General features: G+C 42.8%; 1 protein-coding gene across 4 annotated transcripts in view; it reads left to right on the forward strand.

Annotated features, from left to right (window-relative positions):
• The window catches only part of LOC145440724 (uncharacterized), a 53,307-nt gene extending 33,492 nt beyond the window's left edge, over positions 1 to 19,815 (forward strand). For all 4 annotated transcript variants that reach the window (XM_080318460.1, XM_080318459.1, XM_080318462.1 and 1 more), the window contains 9 exons: positions 2,243 to 2,464; positions 4,351 to 4,503; positions 5,869 to 6,964; positions 7,582 to 7,709; positions 8,432 to 8,667; positions 10,102 to 10,269; positions 14,186 to 14,324; positions 16,351 to 16,530; positions 19,158 to 19,815. In XM_080318460.1, the coding sequence (XP_080174586.1) occupies positions 2,243 to 2,464; positions 4,351 to 4,503; positions 5,869 to 6,964; positions 7,582 to 7,709; positions 8,432 to 8,667; positions 10,102 to 10,269; positions 14,186 to 14,324; positions 16,351 to 16,530; positions 19,158 to 19,301 (2,466 nt within the window). In that variant the 3' untranslated portion in view covers positions 19,302 to 19,815. The remainder of the gene's footprint in view (positions 1 to 2,242; positions 2,465 to 4,350; positions 4,504 to 5,868; positions 6,965 to 7,581; positions 7,710 to 8,431; positions 8,668 to 10,101; positions 10,270 to 14,185; positions 14,325 to 16,350; positions 16,531 to 19,157) is intronic.
• Positions 19,816 to 20,263: the final 448 nt, after the last annotated feature.

The raw sequence follows: 20,263 nt of genomic DNA on the forward strand, positions 1-20,263 counted from the left end.
CCATCATGGCAACATAGTCAAACGTGTTTTTAAACTCCAAGGCCATGCTAATCTTTAATAAAAAAATGTCCAAGCCCGATGATATCACTGTGTATGAGAATGTTATAATTGGATATGTTTTTTTACTTGTCTTGGGTGGCGATCACCTAATTGCTATAATTGGCGCGCTTATGATAGAACGAATAATATCTCAAGGCAGAAAGGCTATCGCATAACACGAAATCTCGCGCCTATGTGATCGACGTGACTCGAAAGCCCTTTATGCTCTCGCGAATTATGATCTACGCCATTCAATAACTTCCATTGTGCGGGTTCGGCGACACAATTCGATGCAAACGCGTCTCGGCGGTAATTATCCACTCGCGACCGTGAAAAGTCCCGTGTCGGATTGGATGATTCAACGATTCCGCTCTTCAAATTAGTGTGTAATTGTATGATTTCGCGACAATTGCTTCGTGTAAGATTTTCCGGCTTCAGTTGCGGTCTTGCGTTGTACAAGCAGGATAGCTTTGGCGGCGTGTCGAATCCCTATGTAGCTGATAAACTAGCGAGATGGTCGAAATCGGTTCAATACTCAGGTTTTATCGCTATTTACTGACAATAGTTAGTCGATTGGAATCCAAGATAGTGTATATCGGCGATTAAACAGTGCGTATAACGTTTGTGGACTTGTACTCCTATATTTAAGATTTCCAAGCATAGAGACAGTTATACCATATTCCATCGCATGGCATAGTATGATTTGTAAACTTGCTGAATAGACTTGAATATGATGTGTCCGTTGTAGTTATAGAAAGCGTGGAATTACTAGGTTACGTTGTGGTTAGGTTCAATCAGTTTGTCATGCTATGTCAATACTGACGATGAGGAATTAATTGATTGGATTAGTGTCATATGCGTTCTATTTCTATAAGTGAAACGCCATTCATAATAACCGCTGTGAACTGCCCAATAAATTCGGCTATCTATATTGTGAAGATGAATCCGTGACTACCCAACATATTTATATAAATATTCAACATATAAATATTGTGCAAACGAGGAGGTGTATATCCACTTTCGGTAAAGTAAGGAGAAATAGACGTCGAGATTCCACGCCGTGTTATACGGGTGTAAATCGGCATGGCTGGCGCGATAAAAGATATTTAATTGGTCGATTGTTTGGGGAAATGCGTGATAATGGGGTTTAATCATATATTTGAACGATGCAATTTCGGGATTCCTATAACATCAAATTATATAAATAATATTGCGGCTCACGATTCTCTCACATGAACTTCAATTGGTCTACATGCATGATGGGATGTTTGCTACCATGCTACCATGCTACCGACATCTTCCTGTCTATTCATTGTATCGCATTTTTTGTGGTGTATTGAACTGATAAAATTGCTAATAAACCAATGATGATGGTGGCTAATTGGTAACCAAGCGAACGTGCCTAATGGGTGATTATGGTTCATACGTTATAAAAGTAGGATATCACAGGTATAATCTGATCCCAAACCGCGATTTCATATAGCACGCACAGCCATGCGAATTTTCGGAATCGATGCTGAATTTTATGCACATAACTTACATCGGATCATATATGTTTAGCGTTAATGTCAGTACACCGCAGCTCATTAGATGTGATCATATCACCGTCATTTCCGGCACGGTAATATTTAGGCGAGAATTTAAATTCGCGCTCCTGAACCTTTCCTGATCGATACATTTCGACTTACCCTCTATTTTGTTGAAATCCAGTTTCTTTGTATTTGAATTGTTGTTCACAACATGCCGAATTGTCATTTATACACCATTCAGTCTCACTCATGATAATTCATGGGTCATTATTTTGAGGTGGCAGCAGTAACTGTGCAGTCGAAGTAAGTTCAGGTCTCTTCTCTCATTTAACTCTGCGCTTATTCACATTTGATTTCTTTATTTGATTATATTCTCCTGCCTTCATATCAGAGATGGGACGAATTGTGATTCAAATTCCGGTCCTAATCCAGAATTCATTTGGTATCGTGTCCCAGGCCAAGTTCAAATCCGGTCATGACAGGTTTTTTTCAAAACTCGCATGAAACTCGTAAATTGCCAGAGATTCCAAGCCAGTTCATCCGATTTCAACGAAACGGTAAATCTTAATCTGGCCGAGATGTTGCATCCGAGTTTTTCAAATCCAAATGTAAATCCTCGCTCTTTTATTCTGGACATGTCGCAATATAACAAGTCGATACCGCATCCTTTCCAGAAAGTAACATTCGATAAACCGCCCACGTTCGAGTTAGCGAGCAAAGGCTGTCACGGATCGTACTCGCCTCGTTTAGCGGAATCGAAGATGCGAGCCGAAAGACTGAACCGGCCTGCGTGCGGCGACCCGAAACCCGCGGTCGACATCAGCCCGCAACGCCTCTATCAGCGTACGAGATCGCTGTCATCGGAAAATATTTTGAAAGACGCGCCTCTTCGGGTGGTAAGTCTGGTGTGAACTTGAGTTGAACTTCACCTGGTTTTCTGTGATTAATGTGGGATGTGTCGTCTTACAAGTCATGGTTTATGGTTTTGAATATGTGGCTGAAGGTACAGCACTTGGATATCGCTTTCTCGACTGACTACATTCATTGTATTATAATTTGTTATATTAATGATATTTTTTGTCTGCCCAATATCTCCCGCGTATCGTTGGATTTTTTTCTCGTTTGTCTTTTATTATTACGTTGTTACGTCATGCTTTGCCAATTTGGTTTTCATAGAATCTCTTTCTATATGTTTCTTATTGTGCCGTTAACTCTTGATAAGGGGCACACGAAAAGTCTTCGAGTTAATATACCAGGCTACTACAACGAATGAAGTCCTGAAAGCAATAATAAAGTTTATGGTTTTGTGTGAAATTGCTTGGGTGAGAGTTGATGCGGCTGAAATTACTTCCCCGAGTAAGGTTCTGTTTACTTCCAATGCTATGGTCATAGTGTACTATAAATACATGACTGGATAATAGGTTTTTATACCAGATTTTCATCATATAGCGTATGATGCAGATCAGACTATGGCCCGTTCTGATACCGACTTGAGATTTCACACTTATACCAATGGATGGAAACGAATTGCATATACACCAATAATAAGGGATATATCTCGGAGATGTATAGTATAGGTTTTTTGAGTACCCCGCATTTTTGTGGCTCCTGGATTGTAACACGAAAACTCCACCAACCCCTGTGATATATTTCCGCAATAATTGGTGTATGTAACTCGTTTTAACCCATTTCAATATATGAGGAACACGATTTAATACAAAAAGTGCCGTTTTCCTGATTTTCACCCTACGCTATGGTCGGTGAAATACACCATTTTCGTTTACGATGTGTTGTGTGTTTCGTTTTCAAAAGCTTTACAAGTTTATGAAACCTTTGAGACTTGGGTGTGCTCGTGATTTCTTGTACAAACAAAATTTCATAGGATAGCTACCAAGCCTATTTGTCCTTGACAAATTACTGAGAGCTCTACATACAAAACTATAGTGTCTAAGTGTCTATAGTTCCTCTTCACATAATTATTTATACGTGTCAACTTGATCCAAGTACTTATATACTTTTTCCCCAGTACTCAAAGATGTTTTTCGTACTTCATTCTGAAGTGGTTATTCTGATAGACTACAGTAATTCTACTTAGATTTGTTATGCACAACCACGCATTTGTTACTACCGGTATTTGGATTATGTCATGTAGGAAGTAGTTCTTGGACTACGCTTTTATGGTGAAATTGTCAGGACGACCGAGCCCCTGCATCATGAAAACCGATATGTTTTCGAAAATTGCACCATTCTGTGGTGATGTTGGTTATTTTGCGCGCGTCCAGTGGTTCTCAAAGGGGGCGATATCGCCCACCCTGGAGAGGATTTTGAGAATGAAGGGCGCGGGAAAAGAAATATATCGATTGTGGGGTGAAATGTTAAAACTTTCACTCAATTATATTGATATAAAAGCGACTCAATGCTTGACAGCACGGGAAAGTTGAAAATATAGATGTGAAACCACTGCTTTATTCGCTAAGATGCACCCTATTACAATTTCGAGAGCGGCCACCCCCGTTTGACTGATAAAACTATGCAACCTATGGACCAATATAAATTTTGAAGCACCAACTTGATTACATTCCATATCTTTTTTTCTACTGCTACTTGAAATAGTTCTGGCATACCATGTATATTGTCGCTTCTACTTGTAATTGAATAGGAATTTAAGGCATTACTGGTACTTTAGTAGCAAAGCCGACGACTTGAACACCTCTGATAGTGTCTGTGAGAAACATTTTTGTTAACTGTCTTGGACCCTAAACGCTTCCGACATCTTTTACAGAGTGTTTCCAGCGGGACATACTCCCCGCCTTCTTCAGTGTGCGGGACGCAGACAAACACAGACAAGTCACAACTAAGACGATGTGTCAGCGCGGTTCCGTCTTCGTTTGGAGATGAAAATTGGAACGTGGTACCCGAGTCTCCGACAGCAACCGTAAGTGTATACTATAGGTGTTTTCACAATCGATGTGTAATATATTTACAATGATCAGATTCAAATATTTTGTTATTTGGTTCCGTTACAGAAAGTTATTGATAGCAATCGGTGATCATGATCATCATCATTGGTTTATTACCAATTTTTATCAGTTCAATACACCACAAAAATGCGATACAATGAAACGATAGGAAGGTGTCGAAGCGACTTGGAGTAGGCTATGGAATCAGACACCCACATTGGCCTAGGCGATGTAAAGAGGAGGCATGCACACTGAATGAAAAGTAAAGAAGATAGCATAGAAAAAAGCAAGAAACAAGCAATGAGGTGGCATGTCATGGAAGGCGAGATCGATAGGTCAGCCGTGGTCCGGTCATCTTGAGGATGGGCTAGTATGCTAACTGGGTCGCTAATCTCACAACATCTCGCGAGACAGTTCTATAAAGCTGACCATTATGTATTAAGGATCACGTGACTTCACACGTTCACTATGTATTCCAATAGATCGTTGGTGGATTTCGGTCCGTAGAAGTCCCTAATTCACATCCAGTACCGTTGCGTTTCTCAAAGATACGTTCGAATCCTGAAACAATTTTTCGGCTCTGGACTCAAATATTACTCGCGGTTATCTCAGCATTCCCGGGTATAGCTATCTCTCACGCTGATCTTCCCCTATCACGCCGTTTCGGGCCCAGGCCCTTTGTAATGGTTGAACTAGTCAATTCATGCAACCGTGGTCTGTGATATCGGAATATCACAAGCCCAGAATCAATCTGATTTCGACGATTGATGGGTCAACATTGTTTTCTGTTGTAAGCCGTTTCCTGCTACAATCCAAATGCGTCGATTAATATTAAGCTGAAATTGACGCAGTCATAATCACAGTTGTTACTGGACAATGATTTTAATACACAAAAACGTTCGCAGCGTATAACCTACCAAAGTATGTTCACAAAAGCGAACCTTTGACTTATCGTGGTTCACGAACCGAACACGAACCGAACTAGCGAATTCTTAGTAATTGGCAGAGGCGGTGATTAGCAACGAAGCACTTCTACTCTTTCGTAGTACCCAAGTTGGCTGTACCGACTTGTATTATTTATTCCAGATGCTATGATTCAGAACTAGTCCCAATTTCACTGGCCAGTTTTCAGATATTTTGGCAAAACTAGGCCTAGAATACTGACTTTTTAACTTACTTAGAAATCACTACTTCGACTTGTGTAATTCGCAGTAAAAATTTCCGACATTACCTCTACGTCTACCTGAGTATCATAGATGACAATTTTACCTTCTGTGGTATCTAGTAATCGTAATAAGCCAAGAATGATTTGGCATCGAAGTAGCATTTTTCGATTTCAGAGAGAAAGATTAGAGCAATCAGCCACGTGTCCGGGTACACCCCCACTGACGCCATCCGCCTTAGGAAGAAGAACACCGACGGGGGCATATAACCTCGCCATATGGGACCAGAGGCCACCGCCAAGTCCCAGCCGAGTAATGACATTACCACACAACTCCCCCAGCCTCAGGCAAACCGCCTCGAATCCCGTATGGTCGACCACGCGAGGTCATTTTGAATCCAACTCGCGCCCCAACGAATGCAGCAGCAGCTGCCGAACATTGGAATACTCCCCGACAACCTTACCCACTTCGGGAAGGGATAAAAATGCGCCTTCGAAATTTGTTTTTCGTACAGGCAGCCCCGCGAATTTACCGGCAACCCCCGTTAACGGACACTTGCTACGCGTGGCTAGTTCCATGTCGCAGAGTCCATTATCGCGACAGGGCTGTCCAGTCGAACGACGTCCAAGACCTATTCAATACGTAGAACCGCCATCTCCAGCCGGAATTCGAATGATATCGACTGTACCAAGGTCTTGCAAATACCCCCAAGAAGAGGTAAAGGTCACGAAGCCCCCCGCGACCAATCCAGGTCCTTCAACCACGATATCAGCCCCGCCTGTCCCCGCTAAAAGGACCGGGGATAAGATTATCACTGACAAGCAGCAACGTGACAAGGTTGTAAATTCACCGCAAAATCAAAATTCGCATAACGATGATGATCCTGATTCGTGTAAAAGTGAAGATAGAGATAGCGGTGCTATATTAGACGCAGAAGCGTCTGTGTTTGATTTTGACTCTTCCGTACTGAGCGATTCCGAAATAGAAACGTCACAACAACCCAGCCAATCACAGACGCCGAGCAAAAACGAGAACGCTGATATGAGAGAACGCGTTTGGTCGCGGTCCAGCACTCCGATTTTACCGCAGTTATCTCCGTACGACTCTGAGGCCGAAACGCCAAGAATCAACTCTCCTGTTGTCGACCGTAGCGCTTCTAACAGAGACGCGGCCCGTGCATCGCCTGGGGCTTTGAACCCTGTCGCATGCCTTCCCAGTTACGATAGCTTGGTGAGGAAAAAGGCGGCTGATTTGGCCAGAATGGAACGGCACGGTAAGATGACTGACGTAATGGTCGGTAAGCGTTTCGGTGCGCACACTTAGGCCTAATAAGTGTGTGATAATAGCTACTATTCATTATAGCGATGACGGAACATACGCTTAAACGTGTTGGTTTAGTTTCGCTTGTGTTTCCTTGCTTCTTTCCACGCTATAGGCCAAATCTGTGAACTAGCATCAGCTAGTCAGTTTTCTATGCTCGCACTGTACGGAACCTGTGTCGCACGAATTTCGAATTTTCGATATGGTAGTTAACAAAAGTGCACAGTGTAGCCTTTGAATCTTTGATGCTTCCCGAGTACACGCAGAAGCACTCGAGTACAATAGGAGTTGTGATTTGCAAGGCATGCCAAGACTGTTCGAATAGGTAGTCACGCTGGACTACCTCCAAAATTACATGATGCATATGTTTGACTAGCGTGGAATAAATATTGAAAAATGCTAATGCCCTCTTTTCTTGATAGTTAAATGGGAAAATGCTCTCACTGTTAAATGGAATCAGAGTACGTACGGAGTCCTCAAGATTATACAAATATACTTATGCTCAGACTATTTCTGACATGAAATATCTGGTTGTAAATAAACTGAGGCATTCTTGAATTTATATTCCAGCAATCGAAACCACGAAATATACAAAGTACGACAGCCACGACATCCCAGAATTGTCGCCCACTGAAAGCGCGATAGCCGAGTCCTGTGACCAGGTAGAAGAGCCTAACGGCACAAGGAACTTCAGACAGGTATGATATCTTAATCTATTTCCTAGAACTCACATAGAGACCCCAGAAAACTCGTGTGTGTTGCCAACTATAGAGATCATAAATTTGAGAGATCCCTGCAATTGATATTCGTTTTATTTCGATACAATTCGAGCCCAGGTGCTGTTTATCACCTATGGTGGGAACCCCCATGTGTCCAATGCTCAGTCCGCAATATTTTCCTCATTAAAATGACCCACCTGACAATCACGATCTCGTTTCACTACTAAAATGTATATTAACCTCATAGTCGATGGTTACGATCCACACTCTGGGAACGGAGCAGTTTTTCAAGCTTAGGTTAGAAATACAATAATAGCTTCTCATTTTTTTTCTAATACATTACATTACGTTTCTAATTCTGAATCACAAAGAAATGCAACAATAATCAAGTTAGTTCATGTGAAATGTGAACTTATTCCCATAAGCAAAAACAAGACAGATGTATGCTGTACATCAAACTTGGGTCGTTTCGCGCCACGCAGTTCTTCAGTAGCTTTTTCAGGAAAACTAGAGATCAAACTAGAATTAAAATTACAGCATAGAAACATCACAGGTTAGATCATAATTACATTACCGGCATTTCGCTCTACTTAGTCAAATTAGACAATAATAATTATCTAGTTGTCCAAGTTCTGTTGGTAACCACCTCTCGATCCCCGTAGCGTGCGTTCATCTCCGATTGCGGCATCTTGTCTCCTCAGATTCCCTCGAGTCACGTGACGAAACGGCGCAACTCGCGGACCAGCTCTCGGGCCTCATCTTGCGACGAGCGCCGCGCGGCCGTCGGCTACGGCAGGCACCGGGTCGGCAAGCGGGCGGGCAAGCAAAAAGGCGCGCACAAGAGGCGTCAAAAAGGCGCTGAAGAATACACCTTTTACGACATCGAAGACGCGACACAGTCGAGCAAAACGCTTGGAAGGTACCCAGTGTTTTACAGGTAAGATGTCAACTTGCGTCGCACTGAAGGTAATATATAATCTGATCGTGTATTCAATCGGCATGACCATGCCATCACGATGTATGCATGTTGAACCCAACAGATCGACCAATATATGACTTTCTGTTTATTCTAAATTGGCGTTGCTATATCTGCGATAAAGACTCGCTTTTCACCAGAAGTGGGGAAAGTAGTCAGAAAGTAGTAAGAGTTGCTGCTCAAGTAGTAGCAGATGTAAAGTATGAATTTTCAAGATGCAAAGTATGAAAGTACCTGACCACCTTTGCCTTGCATCCATCTCTCTGTCCCCCCCTCTCTCTCTCTCTCTCTCTCTCTCTGTCCCCTCTCTCTCTCACTCACTCTCTCTGTCTCTGTCTCTCAATCTCTCTGTCTCTGTCTCTTTCTCTGTATATATATATCTATATCTCTGTCTCTCTCTCTATCTCTCTATCGCTGTATCTCTCCATCTCTCCATCTCTCCATCTCTCTGTATCTATGTCTATCCATCTCTCGCTTTATGAGGACTCCTAGCGTACATATAGCCATAAAATAGCCCAGCAACGACGCGTCGCACGCAGCATATGCTAATCCAATGATTCCGCCTGTTCCGTTATCAATCACGCAACCTCCTGCTCGAATCGATTTTCGGTGGCCTGGTCAAGCACAAGGCCCCGCGTAATTTACGTACCAAGCCGGCTTAACCGCTACGGTCTTAATTTAATTGGCGTTTCAATCCAACGCTGCAGTCTCGCTGCATTGCGAATTGGACATTAATTTTCCGTGCGTTTCGTCTGTCAATCGCGTAGCCTGCAGTTCGAATCGATTTGCCGTTGTCTGGTCAAGCCTAAGTCCCCGCGTATCTAGCGAATCACCCAGATTCTAGTAAAATACACTCGAACGTCAGCGAACACCAGAGATGAGGCAAAATAGGTAACTACATATTTCGGAAAATTTAAATTCTATTTGTAGTGTCATCGTCTCATCGGTCAGTCAATGTTGGGGATAAGATAGATTTTTTTGTTTCCGAAGTAGCACACTCTGATTAACTTCTAAACTTGGACCAGAATACTGACAACTTATTTACTTGTCAATTGCTACTTCTATTTCTACTTGAGTACCGACGGGGACCATACTTCGACCACCTAAGCTTGAAACTAATTTCCCGGGTATTTGCAATGCCCTCATTTTCAATTTCTAGGTAATCTACTTTTGACTTGTCTCGGTAACGGCCACCTACGCTTGCAATTGAGTAATGATGCGTTACTCATGTTTGTGTACCGAAACTAAATGTAGATATTGTTATGATATCCACGGTCTTCTCGAGTTGATTGATCTTTTTATAGTAAGCTGATACTCATAAGTAGGATTCCTGGTATCCTGACTTTTACAGCGGCCTACCAACCTTGACGGATTTAACCACCTCGGATTTTACAGGCCCGAGGAAGACGGCGCTAAAGTGGGAGACATGGCCGACACGTCCAGCGTAAAGTCCTTTACCAGCGCCTCGGCCGCCAGCAGTGGGATACGAAAACACGGCAGGAGACACCGCCGACGTCAGCGACAGATAGCGGCCATCGACAAAGCTTACGCGAAGGAAGTCAGGTATAAGGGTTAACATTTTAAATCCAAGTCATGTTGGTTACTATCAAGTCAAATCCAGACATAGTGCGCTGGACAGACTAGATTCCACATAATGTGCTATCCTTCGAGCGTTCATGAACAAGTCCCATTACGTATGCCAACTTGAGATGGTCAAAGTAGTCATCCGTGGTACTCGAGAAGTAGCACAGTAAATTTATACTCCAGTACAAACAGAAGTGGTAATTTCCAAACAAATCGAAGAGTAAGTATTTTAGGCTTATGTTTGCTTAAAATTGAAAATTGTGAACTGAAGTAAAAGTACCGTAGTCTACAATCATGACTTTTTAAGTAATGCAAAGAAGAGAACCCACTTGGCTACTTCTGTAGAGTCGAAGTACTTAGTTTCTGACAATCACTGCTATTTCCCGAGTTGAGATCATAGGTGGTCAGTGACGAGGTACTGCTACTTTTTCGTGGTACGTCTCGCCCGGTCGCACATCTCTCACTCGAGCGACTGTTTTGCGACGGCTTCCGCTTCTACTAAAGAATGTTTTAGCCAAAATTTACTTACCTTTTACGGTCTTAATTTTGAAAAATTGAAAATAGTTTGGGGGTACGTTTGCATTTAAAACAAATAGTTGTTTGAAACACTTTGTTTGAAACATGTTTAAACAGTGTTTTGAACAAAGGCCTTTTTAATAAAAATTGCGTTTTTATAAGTTGTATAATTATGCCATAACTGTGAAATACTTTACACAAACATGTTGTATGAGCTTCAGTTGAACGTCGAATCAAAGTCTAAGTCTAAATCGAGATTCATGTCAAATCAAAATCCGTCTTTTGAAATCAAAATCCAAGGTTATCTCTATGCACGGCGCCCATCAAACCAGTCGGTACGTTCAGACATGTGTGATATACGTACATTCATTGACAAGCGTCTAATATATTTTCGGTTGCAAAGTGCGATAGCGGTTGGATAATGTCGTTTTTTTCTTCACCTCGAGACCGCGTTATCGATTACTGTCAGATTAGGCCTGTCATATATCAGACACGATCTCGGATGCGTTGTCAATATAGCAGTTTGACGAGAATGCATAGATTTGTCGCTGTGACGTCGTCATTATATTTGCGTTCGGGGTCGCGTATCAACCAAGAGGATTTCCTCACTATGCTGGTGACTTGGTCGCAATCGGACTTGGGCATTACGAGCTGCGTCGTGTCCCAGAATACTCCGTAATGCCCACTGTCCCGTACAGAATCAAGCAGAAATAGCGCGATCATTTAATTTCGTCTGAAACAAGTCCTGGGAAAGGGCGATATATCGGCTGACGTTTCAGCTACCAGATTTAGATTCGATTATTCGGATTGGGGCACTACCAACTCGAATGCACATGTGCGGAATTCGCATCCAAAAACAACTATTTATGGGGTAAAGGGCTCGAAACCAGCTGAAATTTCCGTTATCACAGTAGCGTTCGAATATTCGGATTCGGACTCTACCTAATCAGATGCGCCGATACGGCATTCACATCTTGAACAAGTTCATGTTGGGGAGGGATCAAAATCAGCCAAATTTTCAGCCAGCAAATTCGAGTTCGAGTGTTCGGACTGTGCTGTCGAATCGAAAACGCATCTTACACACGAGAGCTAACACTACGTGTAGATTCCACCGGCACAGCGCCAATAACCATATATATCGCAGTTGCGATTAATTTTCCTCAACTCCGCCCGGCAGATATCGACAAACCTCTCGGATGTTTATGTCGAAACCATCCCATCGCAGTATCCGCTAATGCGCGCTACCGCGGTGCCGATCGGCCGCAGAATAGATTACTAATCGTCGAGCGACAATTTGAGTTTATACAACTCGCTGATGAGGGCGCTGTAATATTTATGAGCACGTGACGGAGTCAATTATTCATGAAAGAGCTGGCCGATGACTTGACGTTTTATTGGGCGACTAAATATAGACCGCGCCGGGAGCCGGCCGTTGAAGGTTTGCGCAAACACGAACGCGTAATTCGAACCGACGTTAATGCTCTGATTCGAGCTCAGGAGGGATTTTGCGGGCGTTAATTTGCCAACGGGATCCGGTCGCTGCTTTTCGGCCCGTGCTCTTGACCCCGGCCTGAAAACCAGCGATAAACATCGTACCTGGGAGTCCACAGTGTCCAAACTTTTGACGAAAATATGTGAACTCAAACCCATGAAAACATGACCTATATATATAGATAGCCTATACCTCAGAATTATACCGCTGTATACATAAAACCCAACTGTCAACCCCAATGATGCTTGACCAATTAGAATAAGCACAAAGGAGTATACGAATAGGAACCTATACAAGTATAGGATTTCGAACAATGCTTTGCGAATCAGACAGAACCGTGTCTTCCGCAAAGTAACCGAACTATACGCTAACGGCTGGATATCTACAGAGAACGAAAATCGGCGATTGATAATGTTGATAGGCCTAAACCGTGCACAAATTAAATTGAAACACACAACTAATAAGGGATTGCCGTTCTGTCGCTTACAAGTCCTGTGAAAGATTTGATCGATAAACTTAGAATTTCTGAACTCGTAGCTATAGGTCATGTTCACGTGTGCCACCTTTTGTGTCAATAGTCACAGTTTTCGCTAAGAGTATACAGCATAAAACTTTGGTAGTGAAATAGCTAATGCGACGTCGTGACGAAACCGTTAGGGGCGAGAACGTATGCCCTGCCATCGCGCCAAGATTATTCGGACTTTACAAACTAGCTTTGAAGGTTCGGGTCGGATACGCCATGTCGCGATTCCGGATTAGAATTATGGGATGCCAAATCCAGTAATCTTTTCGTCCCTACGCATGTAAAAAGGATGAACGAAATATATATTTGCTGTTTCTTAATTTACCGCGATATGTTCCGTGGTTGCCCGACATCTGATCATACGACAATGAAAAGACTAAGGTGGAGCAAGGGATAGTAGACCATGCAACACTGGAGCATGTATATCTTCATATCTCCAAAAGTAATCCCAACCATAAAATTGATCCTTACTCTAACCCTAAATTTATTCATAACCCCAACTTTAATCCACATGCTCAAGCGTCGCATGCTATTGTTTCAAATGCTCATGTACATCACCATATTTCGTAACGTTCCCGTTTTGTGACGAGGACCGCATTTTCCTGTATATAGTGTAAAACACAGATGACAGAGCTGACGGGGCCTTCCCGCGCGGTACCAGTCCGCGGCATGCATATTTCATATCGCATCCCCGCGAAAAGCGTATATGTTCAAGGTACGGCTCGGCCCCTGGGGAGTGTAATGTGTATAAGGTCACACGTTCCGAAACATATCGAATGCTGTGTGTGCGCCTACGAATCGGCCGGCAGATCTTATAGCTCGCCGAGAACCTGTCGCGGTTTCTGAAAGCACCCGCACTTTTATATAATAAAATGTCGCTAGCAATAGTCGATCGTTTTTGACACAAAATTCGGAAACTAGAGCTTCCCCGCCATTGCTCAACATCTCAGTATGCCACTCTAGAAATCCATGCGTGGGAAGTGTGTTTATCAGGTTTCCACCATGGTGCAAGGATGAAAATTATGCCATCGTCGCTTTTTGGTACCGATCGGCCCATTCCAATAGGTGAAAACGATTCGATACACCAAACCTGATGGAGATATATCCCAGGGTGTATTGAATTGTATTCTCTTGTACCATTCCCACAATACGCAAAAGGCGGTAATCTGGGACCCATTCCTGGACACATCTACATAATAATATGCATTTTTCACTCGTCTTCGCCCATTGTAATGGACGTGAAACCAACATTTTTTACCAGAGAGTGACGTTTCTCTAATTTACATTCTACGCTACGGCAGAAATTGGCGAATGATACGATTTTCGTGCACCCACGAAATCCTAACGCTTTCGTGTCATTCCAGGGCGGTCAACAAACGCTTTACAAGACTAGAGGCCCACGTCGTGATGTTGGCACGGACCGTGGCGCAGCTATCTTCTGACATGCACCAAGAGATCAACGTGTCGCACGAGCTGGAAAATCTAAGAGCAGAGATCGAAGAGGTAAGCCAACCATCGCATGGCATCAATGCATTGGGAATTCGAGATGAATTAATGACACGATGCGAAAAGTGCAGCCCGCGCAAACGCGGCAATATACAAAACTATCCGCCCGTATATTACGTGGATTATATATTGTGGTCTCTTGTGCTGGATGAACTTGAGATTATACGCCTACGCGCTAATGGCTGGGTTAGATTCGTGTAGATCGATACTTGTGCCAGAAACATGTGTTCGATGTATTATTAAAGATGTGTGCGAGACAATATCGAAGATGAAATCATATATCCTAGGCATCTGATTGAATATTCTTTCAAGCCGCGACGCAGTGTGCGTTTTCAACGTTACATGTTAAATTCCGGAATTTTTTGAGATATATTTTACCTCAGTTATTTGTTTTAGAACTTGCTACTAAGGACCCGTTGTTGCGATGTGAAATGATTGTGTCACGGTATTCTCGGTCTTTTGAATACCGTGTTTGTACAATATAAATAGGCTTGCATTTAAAACAAAACATCAATTTAAAACAAACATGTTTAAATCATGTCCCTTGTTTGTTTGTTTTTGTGTGTTTTTTTTAGTCACGAAGTCACGAATCTACAATTGTCACCTCGCAGTTGGTTGAAATTGACAAATTCAAAATATAGGGTAAATGTGGCACCTTGACGAATAAAGCTTCCGGCCCTGGCCTTGAACGCATCGAGAAATATATTTGACCAAGATACATCTTTATGCAGCATTTTACGGTCGGCGGTCATCATTATCAGAACATCAATTCCATACCAATGATATATATTTATGTGCTATAACTGTTGAACCGACGACGATTTCGATGGATCCAACCATATTCATCGTATACGTCAACTATGTCGGATGTAAAAAGTCCGTAAGCTAATACTACATGCTTTTTCGAAATTATGGCATAATTATACAAGATTTGAAAAAAAATTGCTCTTTTTAAAATCATAATCTTTTTAAAACATCATTTGTTTTAAATTCAACCCTAAATATACATCGATAGCGCTTATAGCCCCTGATAAATTGCAGGTCGAGAATCGAAAGATGTGATCGTGATAAATTATTTCTACCACATTCCCCCAGCGCACAAATAATCACGAAATAAAATCCATCGCACCTTATGTTCCAAACTACATTCACGGAAGCATACTTGTCCGCATACCCTTATTTCATTATATGATCCTATGCATGTACATTGTACAGTTGCACACTTACAAGTACTTCTATATATCGTCTTGCGGTACATGTTCTCTTGTGGCTACAGATGCTTAGGTTAGCCGGTGGTATATTTTCAAAAGTTTTGGTTTACTATTGGTCCTTTATTTATATACAGTACTTGTCAATGTGCGGTCTGGTACCGCGAACACAAGTCAAGTATATACCTACCTACGATCGTGCATTAAGATATTCATTGCATACGTCGAGTTGACCGCATCGACCTGCCCTAAATCAGCAAGCCTCAGAAAATTTGTGCTGCCTGTGAAATGATTTTCGCATCTACCTCACAGCCTGGGACGTTTAAGCTACGCTCAAATGGACTAATAGCTGAAGTCAATAAAATATGCATGTGATGGCTTTGTTCATGAATTTGTTCGACTAAATTTATTCAATAGCCTTATTTTACCCACACGCATTATTAATTGTTACGTTCGTGTATTATCGAATTTTTGATTAACCTCTCCGTCACCGTTACCAATTCTTTGCAACTATGGAAACCCAACTCACGCCATGCGGTTTCAGCGCGTTATTTATATCCCGCCGGCTTGTCAAAAAGGTTGCGCCTCTCTGCCATAAATAATAGAGCGTTTCTGATAACTAGACTAGGGTTACGTGATTTGTGAGAGGATTCCATCGGTTGTGTGGCACCTGCTACAATCGATATCTCGTTAACGCTTTGTCCTGTCGCTGTCGCATTTTGTAAATTCCGCGCCCTTTAATCGCCGCCTTTATCCGCCTATCAATAATGGATTGCGATGCGTGAGGTGCCAATTTTCGAGTTTTGTTGTTTCAGTTGCGCCGGCAGAAATCTTCTTCCGCCCGGAAATCGTCGACTTCCAGCACCGCGAAAGCGGAAAACTCGAAAAAAGCGGCGATACTGAAATCTCAGCCGAAAAGAGTGTCGAAGCTCACCAAGTTTTTCGGGGAAAAGCCGCCGATCTTAAGCCTTTTCTTGGCGCGAATGGGTTACGAGGTATGTTTTCACTGTATGTTCGATAGTGCAGGAAATATCCCCCTTTCTACTACTCGGCGGAGTCAGTAACGCGGGGTCAAAGAATGACACCTATTTGACGCCGCAAGGGCGGTACGAAGAATAGTCTTGGAATTTAGTCGAAAGAATTTTGATACCATTCGAGTCGAAAAAGGAATTTCGGGTCGAATCGGTTATTTTCATAATTGAATCAGATGAACGTTGATCCGAAAGTGGCCAATACACTGTAGACGAAAACCATGTATTCCACCAAAGCTAGGTATACCATATGTCATCTTTTTTCAATAAAAGTATATGGTCCTCCGAGGACGCCCAAATGTCCTCTTTTTCGCATGCCATCCTTTTTTGCTTTGAGTTTGAGGCAATTGGACAGTGAGGACTATGAAAGAGCAACCCGACACAAAACTATCCGTAGAAAACTATTTTTATGTTGGGGTGGGGGAGCATTGCTGCAAGAGCTCACGAAAAAATATCCACTCTCCAATTTTCCCTCTAATTCTTCACGAGTCTGCGCGCACGCACCAACTCACTACGCGGTCCCTTGGACGAAAGTGCGTAACGACTAAAAAAGTGTTCCCTTTCTTCGGATCTGAAAATATGGCAACCGTAGACATAGCGTGTGGTGCAAATCTGGTAACCGGCATTTTCTGGCACATAAAGTTACAACGCTGCCAAGTGCACGTGAAGACGGCTTGTTCTGCATATGACGCGGTAAAAAGCACAACTCAACGAAAAGTAGACGCGGAAACCGGTTTTCCCAGCACCTACTCGAAAAAATTACCCTTTTTCATTCAATTCCCCGACGATCAGAGTTAGATGTAAAAATTTCCCGTTTGGGTGCCTTCTTTTTTGGATCCGTAAATATACAGGGGGCGAAAATTTGTGTCGAGCTTGATAAGGGGGCGATGAGTCGAAAAGATTGGGAACCAATGTTCTATAGGCCGTGCTTCGCTGTAAGAGAACATGTGTGAATTGCATTTATGGCAACCCTAGTCATAGCGTGTGGTGACAATCTGGTAACCGGCATTTTCTTGCACAAAAAGTGACTTCAACGCCCATTCCCATGAGTGTAAATGAGTAAAATACACAAATGGATAAATATCCAAGGGAGGATTTGCTACTGTTTTCGTTTCAAGAAATGTGTAACACTCATTAACAGGACCCACTAAACCCCTGGAATGAATCTCGATATGGATTGGTGTATATTACTCTTTTCAACCATTCGAATGCGTGTAAAAGCAAATTTGCTAACGACTGTACCGGTGGAATGATTCGCACCCGCGCTAACGTGGAAATCTGTTTAATAAACCTATTTTTACACGTATAATTTATTTACAGTATCGAAAAATCATCATTGCTTGTTCTTTGCTGGTATTTTGTTGTAGACCTTTAGTATACCTTGAAAGACGCGTGATTAAATGTCATGTGGGCGGGTTTCGACATCGACCATACCTATCTAAAACATAAGATGATCAAGGACAGGTACGCGCTACTGTCTTTGGAGAAATCGACTCTCGGGCGTATTCATTCCTGTTTCAAACAATCGGAGCATCACTAATGCCTTATCCGTTGGGAAATAGATACGGCAATGGTTTATCTGAGTTCGTTCAATACTTGCCCGCTGTGAAAATATTGATTGATTGATTTTGCCTCGCGAGGTGTAATATGTCTTTCGAATGAAGCTCTATTCCTAAAATCTACCACAATTAGTTAATCGGATTCCGCCCGCGCGCGGGGATGGTTTGCGGTAGTTGAGTGGACTTGAAATTCGGTTGAAAACATCAAATTACCGCAGTCCCGTTTCACAGCTGTTATTTGGAGCTTTCCCCGGATGTAGTGGGTTACGTTTAGTGTACCACCGTTTTGCGATTTTCGGGGCGGTAGGCCTACACGAAAATAGAACAACCCAACACACCCCTTTACCCGCCATTGGAGCATGCGACACATTGAAAAACGACGGTTCAGCATGGGACACTTGAGTATGCGATGTTGCTCCTGAAACACCCTAACCCCAACACTAAGCCTAACTTTACCCCATATGGTCAAGTGTGACATGCTCAATGCTCATATGTTAACGGACTGTACGTCTCCGTAAGAATTGGTGTAATTGACTCGTTTTCGGCAATTGGAATAGTTGAGAAAGCATAATTCGATACCAAGAAGGCATACCTTAACCATACGGATATACGGTAAAAAGACCTCTATACGACCCATGTACTTACACACCTCGCAATTGATATCTGGTCAATGCACAATTGCAAATGTTTATCATCCATGTATTTACTGTGTCTGTATATATCTAAGATATAATGGCTCCTACATATAGACTGTGCATCGTTCTAACAGAACATGTGTGAATTGCACTTATAAGCGACTCACTCACTCACTCTCCGCTAGCCTGGAGACCCATTTCAGGATGGACTGTTCCCTCCAGCTTTTCCGTTTTGTTTTTCTACTCGTAATCGGGCGGAAATTTTGACAATATCCCTAGTTTTGGCTTGTATCATTGGCTATTTCGCCAACTTTCGAACATACCAGTTATATAGTAGCGATTTCTCTCCACCGACTACCATACAGCCATTCTCATCTTGCTCTGTATTCCTTTGCAGAAATACGTGAAAAACTTCACCGCCGAAAGCATAGGAATGGTGGAACTGGCTTACATGGACGAGGAGAGACTGAAGAGCATCGGTATACCCCTCGGTCCGCGTCTGCGAATTTTAAGCGAGGCCAAGAAGACTTGCTTCGTGTAAACCGCGCCTGGAATGCTGCGTTGCTTAGGGGCGCCGTTATGACATTTGGCGTGCTGTGCGTCAATGCTGGAATCAGAAGGGTGCAGTGTCTTGGTGTCTTGCGTTGCTTATCACCGTCGGTGTTCTGCGCGTGAGAAATACTGTGGCTTGCGCGACAACCCTCAACACGTTGGGTTGGAATTGGTCGATTTCGTACGCCAGCTGGATATACAGTATATACAGTATACACGTCATAAGCTGTATTGACAGCAGAGACGATTACGATCCTGTACAGGAGCCAGAGCAGGATTTCAAGAGTTTTTAACGTAACCGGACTGGATCCGGATTTTGGATTTAATTCCACCGAAATGTGAAACCTTACTACGATGTTAGCTGGTATTTTTCTGACTCTGCATATCAAATTGCCCGTCGTAGCCGGATAGATTGCAATGACTTCACAGTTCTTGCATTACCATTTCGCTTTTACGTACAACTCCAATTGAAAGTCTGAATAAATCACATTTCATCTCCGCAATGACTGTTTCGCAATTGCTAGGACTCCGCGGATGCGAGAACCAAAACAGACGATACGATTGCACCGAAAATATACGCTATCTCGATGGCGACCCGGGGTGTAGTTCCGTGCGGTAACATTATGAAAAGCCATGTATCTTGTGTGATGATATAGTGCCGATTTCATACATAATGCAGTATCACCACGAAATCTTGGCAATGCCATTATCGACATGGAAGACCTGCCAGGCTTGATTGAAGTCGGAAATGCATTACGCGTTATAGTCTGCTAAAATGACGCTGCCGATGAAAACGATGCTTCGAAAATGGCGCGGAGAGCGCGACGTGAGAGAGAGAGAGGGAGTCTTTATTTTCATCCAACAAACAGCAGTGATGGTGATACAGAAAATACTCATGCACATTGCACAGTATTCGGTATTAGATAGGAATGATCGATAAGACCGTGAAGG

The sequence above is a fragment of the Botryllus schlosseri genome, chromosome 6 (assembly GCF_051294905.1).
Source record: "Botryllus schlosseri isolate E-star chromosome 6, Bs_hap1, whole genome shotgun sequence".
NCBI classification, from domain to species: Eukaryota; Metazoa; Chordata; class Ascidiacea; order Stolidobranchia; family Styelidae; genus Botryllus; species Botryllus schlosseri.